At 41.4% G+C, this 24,923-nt stretch overlaps 1 protein-coding gene across 1 annotated transcript in view; it reads left to right on the top strand.

The window, feature by feature from the left end:
* HSF4 (heat shock transcription factor 4) overlaps positions 1–23,599 on the top strand; it is a 105,503-nt gene extending 81,904 nt beyond the window's left edge. Inside the window, exons 7-13 of the mRNA XM_089692844.1 lie at positions 3,116–3,215; positions 4,628–4,752; positions 9,683–9,907; positions 11,415–11,520; positions 11,861–11,926; positions 14,648–14,735; positions 22,406–23,599. Of these exons, the coding sequence (XP_089548970.1) occupies positions 3,116–3,215; positions 4,628–4,752; positions 9,683–9,907; positions 11,415–11,520; positions 11,861–11,926; positions 14,648–14,735; positions 22,406–22,581 (886 nt within the window). The 3' untranslated portion in view covers positions 22,582–23,599. The remainder of the gene's footprint in view (positions 1–3,115; positions 3,216–4,627; positions 4,753–9,682; positions 9,908–11,414; positions 11,521–11,860; positions 11,927–14,647; positions 14,736–22,405) is intronic.
* Positions 23,600–24,923: the final 1,324 nt, after the last annotated feature.

Raw genomic sequence — 24,923 nt, 5'->3', positions numbered from 1 at the left:
TTGTTTGCTTTATGCTTCAATAAATTTTTCCTGAAATACTACACTATTGGGCACCTGTTCTTTGAGCTCCTATGCGAGCTATTACATCTGCAGGAAATCCCTGTGATATCCAGTATCCAGAGAAGGGAGCCCTTTCCAAAGCAGAATACCTGTTCATCCTAAGGGGGACCTCTGGACCAGGCAGAATCTCACTACTCTCCAAGGCTTGATGATCAGAGAGGCAGCCCACCACCTATCATTTATTACTACATGCGCTGTTAATATGCGCTTCCGGTGAGTGCGTATTTCTGCTATTTTGGTCGGCTGTTTATACCAGCATTTGAAGTACTGAGATACCTGCCTTATAAGGGTCTATTGCTATTCGTTGAACTTTTATATATTTATTGATGGAACTTATCTTAAGCGCTGCACTTCTTTGAATTTTGATGTTATTATGGAGGTATTATGGTCACCTTTAGTGCAATAGCTGCTACACATTCTGAGCGCTCACTATATAGCTTGTCATTTATTTATGTGTGTACATGTGTCTGTGTGTGTGTACATGTGTCTGTGTGCATGTACATGTGTGTGTGTGTGTTTGTATGTACGTACATGTGTCTGTGTGAACATGTGTCTGTGTATGTATGTATATGTGTATGTATGTACATGTGTCTGTGTGTGTGTATTTCTGTGTATGTACATGTATCTGTGTGTGTGTGTATACGTGTACATGTGTGTGTGTTTGTGTGTGTCTGTGTATGCATGTACATGTGTCTGTGTGTATGTACATGTGTCTGCGTGTATGTACATGTGTGTGTGTGTACATGTGTCTGTGTACATGTACATGTGTGTGATTGTATGTACATGTGTCTGTGTATGTATGCACATGTGTCTGTGTGTATGTACATGTGTCTGTGCGTGTGTATTTCTGTGTATGTACATAAATCTGTGTGCAAGCGTGTCTGTACGTGCCTGTGTGTGTATACATGTGTCTGCATGTGTGTGTATGTACATGTGTCTCTGTTCGTGTGTGTACATGTTTCTGTGTGTGTATGTGTATGTACATGTCTGTGTGTGTACAGGTGTCTCTGTTTGTGTGTGTTTGTTGGTGGCGAGCAACTCTTAAGGCCTGGCTAGTAGCTCAGGACTTAAAATTTTAAGCCCTGGTCTAGGTAATGACAGTCTGTGGACCCTGCCTACAGAAGTAGATACAACCAATCTTTTGATTTTTTTAATGTCCTCTCGAGAGTCTATCCATGATGGTTGATGTTACGGTATTTTGCTTACAAGAAATGTACAGCAATGGTATGTAACATTTGCGGTACTTATTCCCCACTTTAGGAAGAACTGTGTTTTCTGTAGTAAAGAACAAAATGTTCTACTTTACACCTTGTACTGCAACAACCAGTTCTACAACTTTAAATTTTAATGTTGACACAAAAATCTTTTTAAGTTTGTTTCCACAAAAAGCATGACCATTGTCCATTAGTCATTCTAATTAATTCGTTCATTTTCATACTATAGTGAATTCTTTTTTTAGTTAGAAAAATGTCACTTTACTTGTCGATCAAGAAAGATGTGATGTCTCACCTGGAACATTGGGTGGTTATCTGTCTATCTTTGACAAAAATAAAAATGCAATTGGCGCAAGAGAATTTGTAGTGGATATAACGTTCACTCAGTAAATCTTAAACAAAATAATCCAGTAAACAGAAATTAAGATATATAATCATATATGCTAGTAATAAAGGGGCAACAAGTAGATGATGCAGCTTTAGTGGTGAGGAAAGGGAAGGGGATAGGGGAGGGGGGTAGGGAAAGGAGGGGAAAAAAGGCCTTGTGATGCAAACAGTACTGGATTGAGATAGATGGTATATATATGTGTATACATATATATACAACGCTGCAATGTAGACACCGTCGTGAGGCTTGCACTTTCTAGAGTAAACCGGACTCTGTGGTAAATGGAGAAGAAAGAGAAGTGCGCCAGACTAAGTGCAGTATGAATATAAAAGTTTATTGCACACAAGATTCTAAAAACTCACAAGACGTGGGTAGATATTAGGCATCAATATATAAGGAGGAGGATGTCATCTGTGCTGCACCTCACAAATGGATGGCGGGTCCCAGGACGTTGCTGGGAATCCTCCAAGGGGGCGGTGACGCGTTTCTAGGCAACCTGCCTTTTCATCAGTCCTGATGTCATTTCCTGCCCGGCGGCCATCTTGGATGTGCCTCAAGCTGGCTACTGTACCCACGCTGATGTGAGAGATCAGCAGTGCCTGCCCTGGATCCCGGTTCTTATCTGCGCCGCGACTCCCGGTTACTGCGCCTGCCATCCTCGCCTCCTCCTGTGGGACTCGCCTAGAGCGCCAGCCACGCAACACCTTGGCATTACAGCCATCCATTTGTGAGGTGCAGCACAGATGACATCCTCCTCCTTATATATTGATGCCTGATATCTACCCATGTCTTGTGAGTTTTTATAATCTTGTGTGCAATAAACTTTTATATTCATACTGCACTTAGTCTGGCGCACTTCTCTTTCTTCTCCATCTGTCTATCTTTGACCAACTCAAATGTACTGCAGGAAGGGGGTGGTGAGGGGAGGTCCCAAAAGGCTTTTCAGTACTTCTCCTGGTGCAGTACACTTCACTGAAATGCCTGTGCTGAGAGCTTGTTACACAGTGTGGTGGGCTAGGGAGGTCCCCGGCTACACAGTATGCCACCTGTCTCGTATGGCAATGTGTGGCCGCGATCATTCCCGGGACACTGCTCGACAGGACACCTAGCCAAAAAGTGGGACAGTTGGCAAGTAGGGAATCCCAAGCAAGTGGCCAGGGTTTCAGATTTTACACCCCCCCCCCATATTGGCACCCCTAGACTTCTGACCAAGCAGCTTAATGCTGGCGCCAGCCCTGTCTAACATAAATCCTTTTTGTAGCCCTAACACTAACACTCAGCCCTTCCTCTGAAAGATACCAGAGCTGAGCTCCCGGTGCCAGAATCTATTGCAGTCAAATAGGTTGGATCACTTGCTTTTGTTGTATCATGATGAATAAAAGATATACAGTATCAGCCAAACAAAACAACATGTTGAAGAATAGGTATATTTACAATTTCTGTTTGTCTGTAGACCTCTAATGTTGGATGATGGAAATTCTGCCTTACCGCTATCCAAGTTTAGCAGACATCTCCCAGTGGACTCCCTACAAGACCCATATTACATCCAATCGGTGAGTTTTATTTTCTGGTACTTTGGACCTCAAGGACAGAAATCTTTGACCAGAGTCCCCAAGAAATATATGAAATTGGTGGGGGTTTAAAGGTTTAAGTAGGCCTTACACCTGTAGAATTGATGTCGTTTTCAGAACATTTGTTAGATTATTTAAACATTAAAGTGGGTGATTCAACATTCAGTTTTAACCAAATGGAGCAAAAACAAACATTAAAAAACAAGGATGGAAATTTTTTGTCAAATCTAATGTGAACAAATCATTTTCTTAGGCTCCATGTACACGGGGCACTTCTGAACGATGGAAACTGACTGCTGGAGAACTTAGGTTAAAAAACAGCTGTTTAGCTGAGTTTGCATACCGCGTTTATGTGCATTTATGAGCCTTTGCGCTTAGAAGCGTTTTTTAAAGATAACCTCAATAAACCTTCCAAAGTGCCCAGAATGCACTGAAAAACAGTAAAAAATTAACAATTTCAGATATTTTGAGATAAATAGGGAGAGCAGAAGCAGAGAGAGCAGTATTTGTTTAGATTAGCTGTATTTTTTTTGTGGTGTTTGGTTGTTTTCCAGCTCATTTCTGTGCAGAAATTATTGCAGCAGTGTCTAACATATTTTCTTTCATGCAAAACCTGAAAGTATGGTGTACCAGGTCCATTTGAGTACTGGAAAAATGCTTTGCATGCATTTTTCATGATAAAAAAAGGCTCTGGACAGCATCTGGAATCGGAAGAGTTAAATACATTTTCCAAACGCAAACGCTGAAGCAGCTTGGTACTGGAGCAGGAGATGGTAGTAGACCCAATTTGCAAGCAGCGAACCAGCGACACCCGGTCAACGAGGGACCAATTCAGCAGATAGAGCAAATTCAGGAAGCAGACCAAGGTTGACAACAGCTGGCCAGCGTAGTACAGAATCAGCAGGCAAAGGCAAGTACAGTAAACGGGCCTAGGTCAGAGTGATCAGATGAACAAGGTTAAGGCTGGAGCAATGGTGAAGTCAAAGGGAAAAGCGGGTCATACACAGGTAAGCAGGTTTAGTGGATCAGGTCTCAGGAATACAGGTACAAGCTGAAGACCATTCAGCAACTGCTCATAGTGACAGACCAATGTAAATAGGCTACTGGGTGCCAAGTGTGTGTGCTAATTGGTATGCGCTTGTGCACATTCACGTGTACGCACACGGCATGAGCATGATGAACTGGAATGGTATGTTTAACATTGCCTGTTCACTTAGAAGTATGAGCATGTGTGCAAATGCGCATGTGCACGATTATGAGCATGAGCCTGCACTGGTATTTAGGTGCTAGGAATCCTTACAATATCATATAATTTCTGCATATAAGCCCTTTTATATAATGGGTTTCAACTGCATCTTAGACTATGGATATTTAATAAAATGTTCTCTATGCAGCCGCCCACAGATCCAACGTCCGCTTTAAGCAGTCCTGCCGTCACTGCTGGGCCTATCATTTCAGATGTGACTGAGGCTCTGCCTGCCAGCTCCATAAATGCACAGCCAAGTGCAGATGTACAAAGGTAATAAGTGTGAAGGAATATTTTCAGATGAGTGTTTGATGTGTAAAGATGGCAATGGTTAATGAACATATGTTGGATAAGAAGTTTACATAATGCGTCTTACCTTTAGAAATTATGCAACGTATCAAAGGCAAGCATAATTAACAAGAGCAGGAGGGACTAATGCAGTGGTTGAGCACACCTCCAAACGTTATACTATTGCTGGGTGTAATGCAGAATTGATACACACATTGATAAAATGTTTTTGTGTGTCTCTCTCTTCCTCTGGATCTGTTCAATAAAACATGCAGTTAACTAAGTTGGCATGTGTCAAACAAATCACGTACATGCGTAGCCGCAAACTCAAATTAAATGGTCAGTCCCTGGTATTATATTTTGTCCCTGGAAGTGCCCCTAATAAGACTAAAAAAGACTGATCTCCATCAATTTCAATCTATCATGAGCAGCTTTGGCCTATAGCAAGATAAAGTGAACCCTCCTATGCAATTGTTGACAATTTTTTCAAAGAGGTAAAAACATAATCTTCCATTGCTCTCCATGTTAATTTTGGTTGTTAATAGTTGTATAAAAAATTGAGTATTTTTAAAATTTCATAATTTTTTTGATCAACTTCTTAAACAAAGGGCCAGATTACTGTCCTTCAGACTATAGGGGACCTGAGTCAGGCAAGTGGGAAGAGAAAATGTACTGGCATCAGTGGAAGTAAACAAGGCCCCCTGATATTAGGGGAGGAACTGTGCCCCATCATTGGTGTCATTGGGAGGAATAGTGCCCCATCTTTGATATTAGGAGAGGAATTGTGCCCCATCGTTGGTGTCATTGGGAGGAATAGTGCCCCCTTTTTGATATTAGGGGAGGAATTGTACCCCATCGTAGGTGTCATTGGGAGGAATAGTGCCCCATCTTTGATATTGGGGGAGGAATTGTGCCCCATCGTTGGTGTCATTGGGAGGAATAGTGACCCATCTTTGATATTAGGGAAGGAATTGTGTCCCATTGTTGGTGTCATTGGGTGGAATAGTACACCATCTTTGATATTAGGGGAGGAATAGTGCCCCAACGTTGGTGTCATAAGGAGGAATAGTGTATCATCCTCTGTGTCTTTGGGAGGAATTATGTCCCATTGTTGTTTTAAGTGGGTTGAATAGTGCCCAGAGGGTCAGATAAAGGCAAAGCAAAGGTCCTCATCCAGCCACCGGGCCATAATTTGGAGATCACTGTTCTGAAGCTTAGCCATTCTTATTGTACATAGCCCCATTCTAATTTTTTCTTCCATACACAGCACCCTTGTCTTTTGGAGTAATTGGGATTAAAATATGTTTGTCAGAATTCTTTACCTGCACTGGATACATTTTAAAAAATTAAGTCACGTCTAAGATATCTTTTTAGCAAACTGAACTAAGTTTTCTAATCTTTCACTTTTGAGATTTTTCATCTGTTTTAATAATTGAGTAGTCTGCTTCCTACCATCTCTACAACTCTGATGTTCTTTTTGTAATGTGTAGCCCAAAATTAAATGTGACCTTACAAGTGATTTATACAGAATACTAGTTAGCGGTGCATCTTCCTTTTTAAACATCTCAGGGTTTTGTTTGCTTTTTCAGCTGGCACTTCGAGTTGAGTGGTACTGCTTAGTTTATTGTAGACCAGTCTTCCCAAGTCCTTCTCTATCTTGGTTTCACCCAGCTATAGTTGAATCATTGTACAGTATATGGGTAGAGCTGATAAACAGAATGACAGAACTGGGCCCATGTTTGATCACTGTGATATAAAACTACTAATCCTACCTTATTTAGAACTTATTTTATTAACAACAACCCTTTGGAGAGTGCCAAATCTGGTGCAACTGTGCATGGTAGCCAATCGGCTTATAACTTCAGCTTGTTCAATTAAGCTTTGACAAAAAAACTGAAAGCTGATTGATTTCTATGCAGGGCTGCACCATATTTTGCACTCCAGTTTTAGTAAATCAACCCCATTAGCCAGCCATACATGGGTCGAATTCTGAAAGAATTTTCTTTAGAAAATCTTTTCTAAGAATTTTCGTTCGTTCAAATTTCGCACCTTTAGTGGGCCACAGAAACGGCCGTTATTCCTGCGATCATCAAATTTGAGTGATTAGGCATGTTGGAAATTTTTTGAAAAATGAATGAATTTCTAATCAATGATCTGAGAATCGTGCGAGAAATATAATTGAAAAAGAAATGAGCATGACCTGTGACCTGGAAAGAAAAGAAAATTCTTGGCCACGAAAATCCTTTTCTGCAGCAACATGTGAAATTGAAGGCTTGGTTGTTCGAATTCCAAAACCAATGGTGGCAACATCGAATTAGCAAATGCATGAAATTTCCAATTTTCTGAAGAAAATTTGTACGGAATTTGACCAAAGTATGGCCTGCATTTGTCTGCCTTCTTCAATTTATCTTATAAAAACTTAATTTTGTAGACAAGACCTACCTTGCATAAACTTAAGATAATTATTTTTAGTTAGAGGGTTCAATGCTATACTGTATATTCTTGTATGTCTTTTCTCAAAATACTTTCAAATAAATCTCACACAACAGCAGTTGGGCTTATTGGTCTTTACTGTTTAACCTCTTCATGCCGGTCGAATGCAAATGTGCAGCCTCCCGGCGTCTGGGCCTAGACGCAGAACGGCCGCACATTTGTGTTCTATTAAAAAAAACATATGTGCTGAGAGCGCGCACCCTGCGAGCTCCCTGCACATATGTCCAGTACTCACAGAAAGGTCCTGATCTCCTCTTTCGATCGGGGCATTTCCCGATTATGTGACCGTGACCCTAAACCCCGCCTCTCGGCTTCTGAAATCCTTAAAGGGCTGGGAGGCGCCGGCGCCAAGGGGTTAAGCTTTTTGCTCTAGGAAATAAAAATATAGCAGTATATCAACAGTTTAAAGCCAAATTAAACTCACTGAAACAACTACTTATTTTGTCCCTCCCCCTTTCCTCTTACACATATGCTAAGAAAATGTATTTATCATGCACCTTGCACCTTGTAGCAGTGCCTGATATGATGAGGAAGGTTCTTCTAACACCTCTGACATGGGGTCCCTGGTAGTGTAAATAGAAGGCGCAGGAGTGCAGATTGGCACGAGTGCCTGCAAGTCTTGCTAGCAGCAGAGCAGGTGTCCATGCTGACCAGGTGAAGTCGTCAGGGGTCTTCAGTAAGGCAGGCAGCCAGGCAGCGCACTGAAGTAGACAGGTACTGGCAACAGCGAGCAGATGAGACGGTTCTTGGTAGCATACTGTAGATCAGTAGGAACACTGGGGTGGTAGACAGGTACCGGTGATAGCAGGCAAAGTAGCAAAGTCAGGCAGGCCAGGTCATACACAGGCAGGATGGATCAGGTACAGGGGTGCAGGCAGAAGCGTGGTCAGGGTACAAGCCGGGTCTGGAACCGATCAGTGATGCAGAAGCCAATGTAGCAGATAGGAGCGGAGGTCAAAAGACAAGCCAATGTCAGTGCAGCCAGAGTTCAGAGGGTAGTCAGGACAAGCCGGGTCAGCAACTGGAATCAGGATACAGGATCATGGGGTCACAGGATACACAGGAAGCTGAAGACAAAGCAGCACTGATCCTGAGCACTGGCACAGTTTAAATAGCCTGTCTGGCACCAACATCTGTCACGAATACATGTGAGCATGATGACGTGCACGGGTACCTGTACCCAGTTTTTGTGTGCATGAGAAGGAACATGTATTAGTCTGTGAAGGTGCACAGAAGACCATCCAGAGGAGCCATCTCGTTTACTGGCATGCCCTTCCTGACAGTATTCTAGTTTTTACCATTTAGTGTCTTTTTTTTTTCTTTCCTGGTATCAACTGCCGGGCCCCACTGCCTACTGGGCTATCCCCGGAGGCAGTGGGTTACTAAGTTGCAACTGTGTACTTACAATTATATTTCTTGAGTTATGTAGAGGTCCTACAGTATCATATTTCTTCTTCTTCTTAGAGTTTATATACTTGTAACTTTTCAGATTTAAAGAAATTATGCTACTACTAAAAAAGCAAAAAACCAACAACCAGATAAACCTGCAGAACCCAAAATTTCTAGGATTGTCAGTTTCCTGCCATCAGCCATAAGCTGTAGCTCCTCCTGTTACCCACCATGTCACTATTGGACTCAGTAATGATGTAAAGGCCAGCAGAGCAAACCATTGAGCATTGTAGGGAATTGGGAATCTGACACTCCCAGAAGTGTCAGATTTTGCAGGAACTTTTAGTTGGTAGTTTCTCTTCGCTTTTGTAGCAATCAGTGGTGTAAGCAGCAGGGGAGGGGAGTATTCAATTACCTATTTGCAGGGAACAGTTTATTTATGCTATTTATGTTAGCAACAGAATCACTTTAATGCAGTTTACAAACTCTTGAGCAATGAGAGCAGAATTTGGGGCAGGATGGGACGGGTTGAGAAGTGAAGCAAATGTAGCAAAAGGGCCATGCAGATTAAATTTCTGGTGATGAGCATAGTTAAATAAGTAGAAATATTTGGAGCCCAAAAAAATTATAGATATAGGATTTTTATCCCAGAAAATCCATATTTAAGCCAGATTTTTCCTTAAATTCAGTCATTCATACAGCTCTTCATAGGATCTAGGATGATAGTTACACCTAAAATGAAGATTGGAGAATGAAAATATGAAACGTGTGAACAAACACAATATACTGAATTTATTAACAGTTAGGTCAGGGTAGACCATGTTAGAAGGGATGGAATGAAGAAAGTAAGACAGTTTGAGGATAGACCTCTTCTACGTATTTCAGAGATCATTGTTATAAAGAAGACAAGGAAGGAAATGTGATAAAATGTTGGAAGTCAGAAGGTTATGGCTGGAGAGTGTGAATGCCAGACTCTCACATCAAAAGTACAAGCCTTTGTTTATGGCCATTAACCCAACTGATTCATATTTAGGAATAAATGTCTCCTGCTCATTAAAGAAGAACCCATCAGTCCTGGAGTAAAGGGATCAACAGAAACAGATGTATCTCTGACAAGTTGCAGTGCATGTTCAGATCCTCCTGTGTTGCCAGTTGCAATGGTGCAATCTATACTAGAAGGTAAAGAGAGTTGCAGCCCACCACAGCCCTCAGGATCTCAGCAACTGGAGGGACGAGGACAAAGGAATCCACTGGAGAGGTCAGTGGCATCATAACACTTAGAATGTACTTTTATCCTCTAAGTTCAGTCCATATACTGTATACAGTTACTTAAATGGAATCATTGGTTAGATTTTATATGCTCAGAGGAGGTAATGTACTTCATTGAACCCAATAGCCATGTTAAAAAGGTGAGCTTATAGTTACAGCGCATACAAATTCAGGGCCTCTTTTGCATCAGGTTGATAAAAGTGATAGAAGCATTTGATCCAAACAGTTTTAAGGTGCACTTTCGGGATCAATCTGAATTGAGTAATAATCATAGAGGAATAGTGCTGCAGCAAATGTTTTATTTACTTTAGACCTAGGTTAATCAGAACTTTAAAAGTCAGTAGTCTAGTCTTGAAATACAGTAGATTGTCTCTTTATAAGCAGCCAGGTGGCGGATTGCCACACTCGTGGCCATATGACCCCCAACACATAACACGGACCTTCCAGCCAATGTGACTTTTTGCCAAATGACTCTTCCTGATGTGTGATTGGTGTGTGGACACCAACCCCCAATCCACCCACCTGGCTGTGCCCTTTGCCCCCTCATTCCCAGGGGTTCCAGATGCTGACCCACCTTTTTCAGGCCCAACAGCCAATGGACACCAGTGGAGCTCAGTCTCACTAAATACTGAGATGCAGGCCAACTGAATGCGCTCCAAGTTCATAGTATAAAGTAATGTCTTTAGTAAACGTAGTGCTACCAGATACAATCAGTATATTCAAGGCACAGCTCTTCACCTAATGGCTGGAGAACGGATTCTGTCAATAGCCATCTATTTGAAGTTGGCAAGCATGGGGAAGATGACTGCACTTGGGCTGAGGTCCATAGACTGCTTTACCTCTCTCTCCTTCTATCCCAAGGGGACTTAGCAAAATCCTGAATGTCCCATATGTGAGTCCAGGCCAAGCTTCCTTCTCCAAAGGGGAAAGAAGGACAAGTTCTTCTGTTCTCCTTTTTCCTTCCTCCTTCCAGGCCCAACTGAACTCCCTATCCCCAGTACTACACACATATTGGGACTCCCTTCCTCTCTTTCTTCCAAGGGAGGGATTCCACCTAACTGGGAACTCCACTTCCACTTTCCTACAAGCCAATGGAGAAAGGGAAAGATATGTTGAGAGTATCCCTGAGGTGAATCAATTAAATATTAATATAAATACTGAAGCGTTTGCTTTCCTTTGAAATAACTGCTGCTTCAGGCTCTCATCAGTGGTAGCAACATCTCAGAAGGCCTAGGCTCTTGGTCACATGATCTTAGTGTTCCTAAGCTTTCAAACACATGGCCAGTGGTGAAGAGGGCCCTGAAACATGTAAGTATCTCAGTCTTTCTGTAACTCTTTGTTTATCCATCCAAAGAAGGCTGTTAACATGGCTTTGGTAAATGTTATCTATAGATTCACTTTTATGTGATATATTGCATTCCTGCTGTATTTTACTAATTTATTGTATTTTATTAATTTATTTTACTAATGTGATTTGATTGTGATCATTTTTTCAGACAAGAACTTCCAGACACTTTGGATAATACTGATGTCAGTTTGGAGGGACTTCAGATGCTGCTAAGAAGTCAGCAATATAACTTGGATTCAGCTGCTGTGCTGGATGTGAGTATTTCTTGGTCTCCAGGGAACACACCCAGAGAAGCTTACATAGATGGCAACAGGATATTTTTCCAGGAGGAAGTTCAGACATGTCCACTCACATCACATCATTAGGCATACTCCCCCCCCCCCCATTTAATTAGAAGGTTCTGCCCTTGATCTTAATACATTATGCTGAAAATGTAACACTGGCCATACACTACATAGTACATAGTTGGTAAGGTTGAATTAAGACGCCTGATCATCCAGTTCAACCTGTATGGGTGTGGGTGTGAATGTCTATGTAAATACCATTTTCCATAACCCTGTGTGTTGCATTCGCTAAGATGCCCATCTTTTTCAGGTTTTCAGTGCTGGCCTGTGTGTGAGTGAATGGAGTATTCCAGCCATGGACACCAGTCTGTCACCGGTGAGAACCTTTACTATATTAACATATTTGATGATAGAGAAGCCTCAAAATAATTTCTTTAGAAAATCCTAGTGTAATTCTTTAACTGAATCTATTGGTAGACTCCAGGTTTTACAGTGTAACCCCAATCTGTTTTTTGGACAGAAAGGAGAAAGTTAGAATCTTTGCCAGTGTTGCAATGTCTGTCAGAGAGACCCTTGCCTCACTTACTATCACAGTAACTACCTTCACTGGGACAAGAAGTGAGATAAATTATTATTATACAGGATTTATATAGCGCTAGCAGTTTACGCAGTGCTTTAAAAAATGAAGGCAGACACTTCAGTTACAATACAATTTGGTACAAGAGGAATCAGAGGGCCCTGCCCGTTAGAGCTTACAATCTAAGAGATCCCCTCAATGGGGACACAGAACGCACAACAATCCAATAGCAGTTCTTTCTTTTCCCCAAAACAATAAAATAGCATTTTTATTGCTGTCTGTAACACAAATGGAGAGATTTCTTCTTATTTTCTCATAGTGACCACTGTCACTGGTACAGGAGGGAAAAGATATCCTACCCATTGAGGACATAGCCAGCAATAAAAACTTGACAAGAGGTTGAAAGTAGAGATGAGTGAATTTTTGAAAAGTTCACTTTGTTATGGTTTGGTCAAACTTTTATAAATTTAGCGAATCTTCTACATTTGGAATTTCAGAACCAGAAGTCCAGTTGAAGTGAATGGGAATATGAACCAGGCTCCAGAAAGTTGTGTTACAGAGAAACAAATCATGCAAAAATGTCCAGAGTGATTTGGGAAGCTCCTGGTAGCCATGTCTGGTTAGATGATGAGGCCAAATAACTTCCACCAAAGATACTAATATAGAAAGGCTGGGACTGGGTGGCACTAGTAGTCAGGTTAACGGTACTCAGGCAGATGCTGAAGCTGATATTAGACAGAAACAACTGTTGAAGCAGTCTTTGGTCCCTTTTTCCCAGAAACATTTAGGAAATCCAAGCCATCAAAACTTACACAGAAATATGGATTTAGCCATCTGAATCTGTTATTTTTGGTGCAAATTTATCATCCAACATTCAGGAATAAAGTGACAATAAATTGTATCCTTACTCACCAAAAATAATCATCATACACCCATTACTTAAAGAATATGTCAACCCAGCATTTCATATTCCCGACTTGTGCCTGCTGTACCATGTATTTGTATGAAAAATTATAATATTCTCTTTCTATTGCTTCCTTTGTGTGAAATCCCTGGTGTTCCTGTCAGTCCCTCTGATTTCCTATTAAAAACGGACCACACTAGGCATAAAAGTACAGAGTGGTCAGTTCTCTAGCTGTGCTGGGAACTCAGTGTGCTCTCTTCCAGTGCTCAGACTTGTGCTTACACATCCCCCCTGCACAGCCTTTCTCTGGTAAGACCAGTGTGCTGCTGTTTCTCAGCTCTTTATGCAGCTGAGAACAGAGGGAATGTGATCACTTATAGAAAAATGAACAAAGGTATTTATAATGAATATTTATATCTATACACAAATGTTTTGACTTTTATTTTTATTGCGAACTGAATGGGTTGTTTTACAAGGTGAGTGTTTACATACACTATAATGGTCCTGCAATCAGTTTTAATGAAATCGTTTTTACTGTGTTTTCTGCTCCTTTTAACATCTTCTGTGAGCTCCTGAAACCTTCTGTTTCCCCCTCACTTCTATTTGTGTGGAACAAGCAGTGCACATGACTGCTCTATGCACAATACAAATCCCATGGTACATAGTCCATCAGAGCAAGAGAGGGTGGCTATATTTCTACATATACTGAGACCATGGAAAATAGATTGTAGCCACCCTATAATAGGAAGTCGGATGATAGGAGCAAAAAAAGACCATAAAAAAAAGGAATTTGGTGATTTGAAGGAGGCTGAGGGCAATAGAATGTACTTTTTAAAATTAGGAATACATATTTGAACAAATTTCTTCCTTTTTAAACCAGAATTTAGAGTTATTTTAAGCCTTCTTTAGCCTGGGTTCATATTTCTGCGGTGCGACATATCGCATGTGATTCGCACAGGAGCCGCAATACATTTTGCATGGCTCAAATCGCACCGCATCCGCACCAAAAAAGTGCAGGGCCCTTTTTTTGGTCTGCACTAGAATCGGATCACATGGGTATTCACACCAATGCGATCCGATTATGCACATCGCACCGCGTTTTGCGAACCGATTTCGGGGTGTTGTTAAGTTAGCATACACCCTGCATGAACGGGGTGCGATTGTGATGCAGTGTGGAATTCGCACAGAAACCGATAGCGAGTTCCGCACCACAGTGTGAACCAGGGCTTACCCTACTGAAAAACAAAAATTGCCTAGAGCCACAACTTTAAACATACTCTCTAGTCATTCCCATAATATTCATTCTGTTCACTGTGATCTTTATTTACCATCTACACCCAATACAGCTGTGGGCAATATAGCATCTGTCTGCAACCTGTCAGTTGACATGAAGATCATTTCAGTAACATTTGTATAGATATTGTATATTTAGATATTGCTTCTGCTCAAAAATAACAGCTTATTTAGTAGATAAAAATATTCAATTTCTGATTGGTTGCTATAGATTTGTGTATTTTGCACATTCTTTGCACAGCAATATTGGATACAATGTACTAGGGTGTATACTTTAATGGCTTTCCTTTCAATGAGCTTGCAAACTTACATTTTTATTTTAGATGCAACAGCTCTCAGTGGATCTGGAGAAGAATGTAGCAGAGATGCCATCTAAAGGGTTAAACCAACAATTTAACTCTCCCTGCGCAGGTATCTGCAGTTATTATTTTGTGTGTTTAACAATCACCTTTCTCGAAGACCAGGGGTCACCAAACTATGGCCCATGGGCCACGTCTGGCTATGTAACCGATTTTATCCAATCTACAGCTAGACCTAATGGTATATCCTTAATGTGCAAAACATTAAGGGTTGAGGTCAACAGAGTCTACCTATAGTCTACACATCGGCCCCCTTATGTAAGGGTAACAGGGAATTCTGATGTAAGGGGGACGCTGATGGAGACCCTGATGTAAGGGGTAATATGATGGAGACCCTAATGTAATGGAGAATCTGATGTAGCCCCTGATGTAAGGATGAATCTGATGGAGACCCTGAAGTAATGGGGAATCTGATGGAGACCCTGATATATAGGGAACTCTGATGGAGACCCTGATGTAAGGGGAATCTGATGGAGACCCTAATGTAACGGGGAATCTGATGGAGACCCTGATGTAAGGGGAATCTGATGGAGACCCTAATGTAACGGGGAATCTGATGGAGACCCTGATGTAACGGGGAATCTGATGGAGACCCTGATGTAAGGGGAATCTGATGGAGACCCTAATGTAATGGAGAATCTGATGTAGCCCCTGATGTAAGGATGAATCTGATGGAGACCCTGATGTTATGGGGAATCTGATGTAGACCCTGATGTAAGGATGAATCTGATGGAGACCCTGAAGTAATGGGGAATCTGATGGAGACCCTGATATAAAGGGAACTCTGATGGAGACCCTGATGTAAGGGGAATCTGATGGAGACCCTAATGTAACGGGGAATCTGATGGAGACCCTGATGTAAGGGGAATCTGATGGAGACCCTAATGTAACGGGGAATCTGATGGAGACCCTGATGTAACGGGGAATCTGATGGAGACCCTGATGTAAGGGGAATCTGATGGAGACCCTAATGTAACGGGGAATCTCATGGAGACCCTAATGTAACAGGGAATCTGATGGAGACCCTGATGTAAAGTCAACTCTGATGGAGACCCTGATGTAACGGGGAATCTGATGTAGACCCTGATGTAACGGGGAATCTGAAGGAGACCCTGATGTAACGGGGAATCTGAAGGAGACCCTGATGTAAGGAAGAATCTGATATAGACCCTAATGAAAAAGGGAACTCTGATGGAGACCCTGATGTAAGGGGGAATCTGATAGGAATCCAGATGTAAATAAGTTTTTGATAGGGACTCTTATGTAAGGTAGAAAATTATTGGGGCTCTGATGTAAGGAGGACTCTGATGGAGACCTTGATGTAAGGGCTGACTGATTGGAAAGCTGGAGATTTTGTTTTGCCTATGAATATTTGTAAAATATACGTTCTGGCCATTGCACTGAAAAGTTTGGAGACTCTTGCCAAATACTATAATTATTGACTTCTGAAAAATATTTTTTCACATGCATACAGTGGATAGAAAAAGTCTACACACCCCTGTTAAAATGTCTGGTTTCTGTGATGTAAAAAAATGAGACAAAGATAAATCATTTCAGAACTTTTTCCACCTGTGATCTATAAACTGTACAACTCAATTGAAAAACAAACTGAAATCTTTTAGGTGGAGGGAAGTAAAAATAAAAAACTAAAATAATATGGTTGCATAAGTGTGCACACCCTTAAACTAATACTCTGTTGAAACACCTTTTGATTTTATTCTAGCACTCAGTCCTTTTGGATATGAGTCTATCAGCATGGCACATCTTGAATTGGCAATATTTGCCCACTCTTCCTTGCAAAAACACTCCAAATCTGTCATGGCCCTCTTCAGACCACCCCACAGATTTTCAATCAGATTCAGGTCTGGGCTCTGGCTGGGCCATTCCAAAACTTTAATCTTCTGGTGAAGCCATTTCTTTGTTGATTTGGATGTATGCTTTGGGTTGTTGTCATGCTGAAAGATGAAGTTCCTCTTCATGTTCAGCTTTCTAGCAGAAGACTGAAGGTTTTGTGCCAACATTGACTGGTATTTGGAAGTGTTCTTAATTCCCTCTACCTTGACTAAGGCCCCAGTTCCAGCTGAAGAAAAACAGCCCCAAAGCATGATGCTGCCACCACCATGCTTCACTGGAGGTATGGTGTTTTTTTGGTGATGTGCAGTGTTTTTGCGCCAGACATATCTTTTGGAATTATGGCCAAAAAGTTCAACCTTGGTTTCATCAGACCATAACACATTTTCCCACATGCTTTTGGGAGACTTCAGATGTGTTTTTGCAAAATTTAGCTGGGCTTGGATGTTTTTCTTTGTAAGAAAAGGCTTCCGTCTTGCCACTCTACCCCAATGCCCAGACATATGAAGAATATGGGAGATTGTTGTCACATGTACCTCACAGCCAGTACTTGCCAGATATTCCTGCAGCTCCTTTAATGTTGCTGTAGGCCTCTTGGCAGCCTCCCAGACCAATGAGATCCCTCTGATGCTTTGGAATCTCTCTGCGGACCATGGCTTTAGCTGGTGGATGCGTCTAAGAAAATGTCAGGAAAGACCTACTAGAACAGCCAAACTTTATTTGGGGTTAATCAGAGGCACTTTAAATGATGGCAGGTGTCTACTGACTCTTATTTAACATGATTTTGAAACACAGCTACATCCCCAGTTATAAGAGGGTGTGTACATTTATGCAACCACATTATTTTAGTTTTTTTTGTTTAAACCCCCTCCCCAAAAAAATTTCCGTTTGTTTTTCAATTGAGTTGTACAGTTTATAGGTCACATTTAAAGGTGGAAAAAGTTCTGAAATATTTTATCTTTGTCTAATTTTTTTACATCACAGAAGCCTGCCATTTTAACAGGGGTGTGCAGACTTTTTATATCAACTGTAAATAAAAAAATAAGGGGTAGCCTGAGCCGTGTAGCAAAGTGGTATCAGCAATGACATTTAGACTATCGAGAATACAGGAACAAGGTAAAAGAAACAAATAATGATGGAATATGATCTAAAAGAGTTTTAAAGCGGAGCTCCACCCAAAAGGGGAAGTTCTGCTTTAAGCCTTTGTCCCCTGCTCTCCGTTAAGGATTGGCACCTTTGGGGAGCGGTTACCCAAATTTGACAGGCACCCGCTCCCACTTCCACTGCGATCGCCTAGGTGGTGGGCAACCTTTTTTTTCAACTGAGCCAAATCTCGCCAAAATAACGATTTAAATATATTTTGAGAGCCACATTTTTAAAACTGAAAATACATAGGATGGTACACTGTTTTTAGTTTCAATAAGTTTTTATAGTAATTCATCCCCCATATAGTAATTCATCCCCCATATAGTAATTCATCCCCCATAGTAATTCATCCCCCATATAGTAATTCATCCCCCATATAGTAATTCATCCCCCATAGTAATTCATCCCCCATATAGTAATTCATCCCCCATATAGTAATTCATCCCCATATAGTAATTCATCCCCCATATAGTAATTCATCCCCCATATAGTAATTCATCCCCCCATAGTAATTCATCCCCCATAGTAATTCATCCCCCATAGCAATTCATCCCCCATAGTAATTCATCCCTCATATAGTAATTCATCCCCCATAGTAATTCATCCCCCATAGTAATTCATCCCCCATATAGTAATTCATCCCCCATAGTAATTCATCCCCCATATAGTAATTCATCCCCCATATAGTAATTCATCCCCCCTATAGTAATTCATCCCCCATAGTAATTCATCCCCCATATAGTAATTCATCCCCCCTATAGTAATTCATCCCCCCTATAGTAATTCATCCCCCATATAGTAATTCATCCCCCATATAGTAATTCATCCCCCCTATAGTAATTCATCCCCCATAGTAATTCATCCCCCATATAGTAATTCATCCCCCATAGTAATTCATCCCCCATATAGTAATTCATCCCCCATAGTAATTCATCCCCCATATAGTAATTCATCCCCCATAGTAATTCATCCCCCCTATAGTAATTCATCCCCCATAGTAATTCATCCCCCCTATAGTAATTCATCCCCCCTATAGTAATTCATCCCCCATATAGTAATTCATCCCCCATAGTTATTCATCCCCCATATAGTAATTCATCCCCCCATATAGTAATTCATCCCCATATAGTAATTCATCCCCCATAGTAATTCATCCCCCCTATAGTAATTCATCCCCCCTATAGTAATTCATCCCTCATATAGTAGTAGTAAGTAAGTAGCAAGTAGTAAGCCAAGTCCCCCCTGTGTCAAGTCACTTACCTTTGCTCCGCGCGTTCCTCTCGCCGTATTCCCGCGCCGTTCTGGTCTTCAGGGCGGACTGTGAGAGGAGCCCAGCTCCTCTCACGTTCGTCACGCTGCCCCGCCTACACACATCCTGACAGCCAATCACTGGCTATCAGGATGTGAGTGGCAGTGAGACTGGCCAATCATTGCATTTGAGCGCGCTGCCCTGGCTGTTTTTTTTTTTGGATCACGCTGCAGAGTCCCTGCCGCCCGAGAGGAGGGAGGGGAGCGGGCGCCTGGCACACAAGAGCCGCATTAAAGCATGTAAAGAGCCGCATGTGACTCGCGAGCCGCGGCTTGCCGACCACTGGCCTAGGCAATCAGAAGTGGAAGTTGTCCTCCCTCCCCGTAGTCTTCTGGGACACGTGACAGGTCCCAGAAAACTACGCAGTGGGCCCCCCGGCTGTGAAACCGCAAACTGTCATAGTCGGATGCCCACACGGAAGATGCTGGTGTCCGGAAGAGAAGACGGCCAGTGAAACCAGCTGTGGTGAGGACACCACTGGACCGAGGGACAGGTGTCTGTATTTTAAAACTCAGCAGCTACAGTTTTTGTAGCTGCTGACTTTTATTTTATTTTTTTCAGGTGGAACTCCGCTTTAAGGATAAATCTGGGAAATCGCTGGGCATGTGCTTTAAAGCTAACGTTTAGCTGAAAAAAAAAGTTCTCTATAGTTTTAGGGCTTTAGTGACCCATATTGTGCTGGCAGCTAGATCCTGTAGAAATCCTCTCTGTGGGGATGCCCCATCTTCTTCCTGCTACTGAACCTCCGGGGCTGTGGGGTTCTGAGTCTTCCGTGAAGCTGCAGTGAATGAGCTCCTGGCGGGCACCACCCCCATCTCCCTCCTTCTCCATTGGGAAATGTTGTTTCATAGTGCGCACTGCACATAGCACAATCTAAATGGGGAGAGTTACTGGATTCTCTCCGATATTCAGAGATCATGTTGCATGCAGTGTACACTATGAAACAACTTTTCTCAGTGGAGGAGGGGAGAAGAGGGGTGGGTCCCCATCAAGAGTTTGCTCAATGTGGCGTCCTAGAAGAATTTTTGCTATTAACCCCTACAGTGCAGGGAGTTCAGCAGCAGGAAGAGGACAGGACATCCCTGCACAGAGGATTTCCATCGGATCCAGCTGCCTGCATGACATGGGATATACTTCATTACAAGCAAGTCCAGTCACTAAAACTACAGAGATTTTTTTCTTTCAGCTAAACTTCAGCTTTAAGCAGCTGTTGCTTCAAGCAAGAATCTTTCAGCACTAGAAACTATTGAGCACCTAAAGGTTTGCCATATTATCAGTAACTTAAAACATTTCCTTATCTCTAAAGCAGTCTTAACTTTTCCCTATCCGCACCCATAACACATAAACTTTAAGACACAACTGCTTCCGCCTGGTATGTTAAGTAGACATTTGCGATTTGTTTTGTTATAAATCGAAATTCAGACAAATTTTTTGTTATTCAAAGATTCTGATGTATCCGAATTTTTGAATCCAAATAGTAACGAATTTGAATGAATTATAAATAAATTTTAATGAAACAAATTATTGGAAAATTAATCTAAATTTGATTTTAAAAATGAATTTGAATTCGAAAATAAATTAGAACTGAAAACATATTGCAATAAATACAGTAAGGCATAAAAGTGAAATAAGATGATGATTCCTACTTAGGCTGCTGAATAGAATAGAATAGAATAAAACATAACAGAAAATAAAAGAATATAAATTAATAGTATAATATAAACCAAAATACATTAGAATAAAAACTAAAGAAATAGAGCAGGGGTGTCCATACTATGACCCTCCAGGTGTTGAGGAACTGCAAATCCCATGAGGCCTTGCAAGACTCTGAAATCCACAGGCAAGACACCCAGAGGCAGAGGCATGATGGGACTTGTAATACTTCAACAGCTGGAGGGCCATAGTTTGGACACCCCTTGAATAGAGGAACTGAATGCATTCTCTCTTGAGAAGAGGAGATTAAGGGGGTTGTATGATCAACATGTATAAATATATCAGTGGTTCATATAGTGAACTCTGGAGTAGAGTTATTCACCTAGAGGTCATCACAGAGGACAAGGGGGCACTCTTTACGTCTGGAGGAAAACAGATTTAATCTCCAAATATGGAAAGGTTTCTTCACAGTAAGAGCAGTGAAAATGTGGAATAGACTCTCTCAAGAGTTGGTTCTGTCCAGCTCAGTAAATTGCTTTAAAAAAGTACTGGATTCTTTCTTGGATACACAGAATATAACTGGATACTAACATTTATAGGTAAAGTTGATCTGAGGAATATCCAATTGCCTCTCGGGGTGTCAGGAAGTAATTTTGTTCCCTGCAGGAGCAAATTGAATCATGCTTTGCTGGTGTTTTTTTTGCCTTCCTCTGGATCAGTTATGGGTATAGGATTATAACTTTTTTATTTTTTTGGTGAACTGGGTTGACTTTTGTCTTTTTTCAGCCAAACTAACTAAGTAACTATGTAATGGAAAATAAAAATGGAAACTTATTGCAATAATTAGTACAGAATAGAATAAAATAGAATAGAATAGAATAGAATAGAAAATAATAGCATATAATAGGATTAAACAGAATATAATAGGAAATAAAGGAATAGAATAGAAAGTAAAAACATAAAATAAAAAATCAATTAGAATAGAATAAAATAGAATGAATATAGCTGTCTTCTGAAATTTTGAAATAATTAGAATTTTAAATCATTTTGAAAATAATGAATATCCAAAATTAATCTGAATATATGAAACGAATTTGGAAAACAAATTACCTATTATTATTATTAACAAAATATAGTATTATTAACTTAACAAATGAATCTGAAACAAAACAAATGTTTGCATTGGGCACGTCTCTAATGCTAAGGATCATTGTTTTTAGCCTCTAGCTTTATAGTATTAAAATAGAGGCGTTAGCGTTGAGGCATTGGATTGATATTTGGTGGATGTAGTTTTACAACTATCCCCATGTTATAGTACTACTCTAATTGTATTTATTTATTATTTTAGGTACTTATATAGCGCTGTCAATTTATGCAGCGCTTTACATAATTGTTGATCCAGGGAATATCCAATTGCCTCTTGGGGGATCAGGAGAGAATTTTTTCCCCAGCAGGAGCAAATTGTATCACGCTTTGCTGTGTTTTTTTTTGCCTTCCTCTGGATCAACTGTGGGTTTAGGATTAGAACTTTTTTTTTTTCTATGGTTGAACTGGATGGACTTTTTGTCTTTTTTCAGTCAGACTAACTATGTAACTATGTATGTAGGTATATTAGTTTGTAATGCGAGGTGGTTGTTATAGCACTGTGGGTCTTATCTGAAATGTATTGGATTTGAGATTTCTTCAATCATCTGAGTGTTCTTCTAGCAATTCATATACGATAATACTTTTCTTAAACTTGTTGTCTGCTCTTGTCTTTTCAGGAAAAGAAACAGAGCTTGAGAACACCGTCCCTTTCCTGACAGAAGAGATGGTCAATTTATCAAGGTCCTCATCCCTTTTTGGTCCTGATGACACCGTGGTGTCTTACCTCTCCGGTGGGGTAATTCCAGGAGACACTGCCCTTAACCTGCACCCAGCAGAGGATAGAAACGAGTGACCTTCATATCTAACTATATGTTATAAATAAGAGTGCCTTTATACAGGACCACTGTATGTTTCAAGATTGAAAATGAACCTCCTGCACTGTATAGCTAGACAAAGAGGTTTTCCATACAGACGTTTTCTTTTCTCGCTGTTTGTCAGACGTGGCTTATGCCAATCAATAATATATGTTTCTCCACTTTTTGCTGCTTATCCACTCCTGTTAGAACATTTTCTGCCAGTTACCACCAATGTGAGTTTTCCCGAACTGGCTGCTTGGAACAAGGTTACCAGATAACCAGGTTAAACTCATAATTTGATAGTCTGCCTGCTTGTTATATCATATAAGGCAGGAAACCAAGATGTACCTGGAAAGACTGGAAACACTAACATAAAAACGAGAAAAGAAGAAAAACTAATATTTCATGGAGAAATAGGCTGATTTTAAAGCAGAAAAATGAAAGTGTATCAAAAACAAAATCTTAAAGCGGAGTACCACCCAAAAGTGGAAGTTCTGCTTTTCTGCTCCCCCCCCCTGCTGTCTGCTGCCACAATTGGCACCTTTTGGGGGGGATTGGGGAGCGGGCATCTGGTTGTGACAGTGGCCGCAGCAAACTGAGCTGGAGGTTCAGCTCCCTCAAAGCCCTCTGGGACACTTCACAGGTCCCAGAGGACTGCAGCCCATTGACAAAGTGCAGTGCTCTTTGTGCATGTGCAGTAGGAAACCGGCTGTTAAGCCACAAGGCTTCAAGGGCACTTTCCCTTAATCAAGATGGTGGGGCCAGCACCCAACAATCAATTGAAGAATCGGTTTGGGATGAGGACACTGCTGGATCCCAGGACAGGTAAGTAACCTGACATTAAAAGTTAGCAGCTACAGTATTTGTAGCTGCTGACTTTTAATTTTTTTTTTTGGGTCGGGGAGCGGAACTCCGATTTTATATATGGCAGCTTACCTGTAGAAGAGGTGGCTAAATTCATTTTTCACAAACATATTTTTTTATGATAGCCATTTAAAGACAGTACATAGAGGGCTGAGACAAGGGGTGGGCAGGAGGGACAGCTGCCCTGGGCACAGCAGGGCAAGGGGCAGAGAATGAACACAGGGTGGTACACCTGTTTTACAACATTCATTAGCAGTGGTGGCGGGCTTGCCCTGGGTGCAGGATAAACCTATCCTGGTACTGAGTATAAGAGAAACAGTCAAAGTATTCATAATGGTTACATAAACACAGTTGAATTTGTTTTTTCTTCAGGCTTTATTTTCACCTAGTGATCCTGCCACATTTCCTAGGGTGACAACATTAACTCATTGTACTGTATCTATGGAAGAACCTTAGGACTGGATGTGTGTTAGGGCTACAAACCTCGCCCTCTTCCTATCCCTATAACATGGAGATGTTTACTGCAGAGTGCTGGATTTCAGGAACTTATTGAAAAAAAATCATAAAATGCTTTCTCTGGTATAGTTAATAGACCAAAAGGGATCAAATAAGAGAAGAGCACTAAGAACGAGCAAACACAAATGCTCCTGCACTTGGGGATGGACTCAATGTAGGCTAGAACCACATGAATGTCCTGGAATATGCACACCTTGCTGCCCTCAAAAGACCGGGGAAATCCAAATATATTGAATGAAGGAAGGACAAACAGAGGGCACACGGGCCTAGTGCATTACCATAAAAAATGTTTAATAAGAAATAAAAATTGGTGTTGTACTCACAAACGACAGTAAAGTCAAAGGCACATCATAAAAGAACAGCTTGGTCAAAACCGCGCTACGTGACTGACCGCAATATGGAATGTAGACATCCAATAGGCTGACGTGTTTCGAGGACTTGCCTCTTCCTCAGAGCCAGAGACATAGCTAGGATATTTTACTCGAACGGCCACCTCATGACACCCCCCCGCTTCATATGGTCCCTGTAGACACCCCCCCATCCCAATCACATTGCCCCCCCCTTCATCCATGGCACTGCTCACCCGGCTCGGCTCTCCCCTCGTCCCCTCCGGCACATGCCCGGCTCACTGCCCTCCTCTCCACTCCTCTCCCGGCCGGCTCCTCTCTCCTCTCATAACTCACTATGGATGGCTGACGTATCAGATGACATGTCTGCTGCAGATCTTGTGACCTCATTTTGGCGCCTCTGTACCTTGGCGCCCGGGTAAATATGTACCCCCCTGCCCCCCCCCTAGCTACACCTCTGCTGAGAGACCAAGTGCCTTTGACTTTACTGCCATTTTGAGTACAACACCAACTTTTATTTCTTATTAAACATTTTTTATGGTAATGCACTAGGCCCGAACGCCCTCTCTTTGTTCTTCCTCCAAGAGAAGATCACTGTAAGGGTTTACATA

The sequence above is a fragment of the Staurois parvus genome, unplaced genomic scaffold (genome assembly GCF_062004578.1).
Source record: "Staurois parvus isolate SC_StPar_1 unplaced genomic scaffold, SC_StPar_1.0 ptg000607l, whole genome shotgun sequence".
In the NCBI taxonomy this organism is placed as follows: Eukaryota; Metazoa; Chordata; class Amphibia; order Anura; family Ranidae; genus Staurois; species Staurois parvus.
The sequence above is the reverse complement of the archived record's forward strand: the minus strand, read 5'-3'. Positions and strand labels throughout refer to the sequence as shown.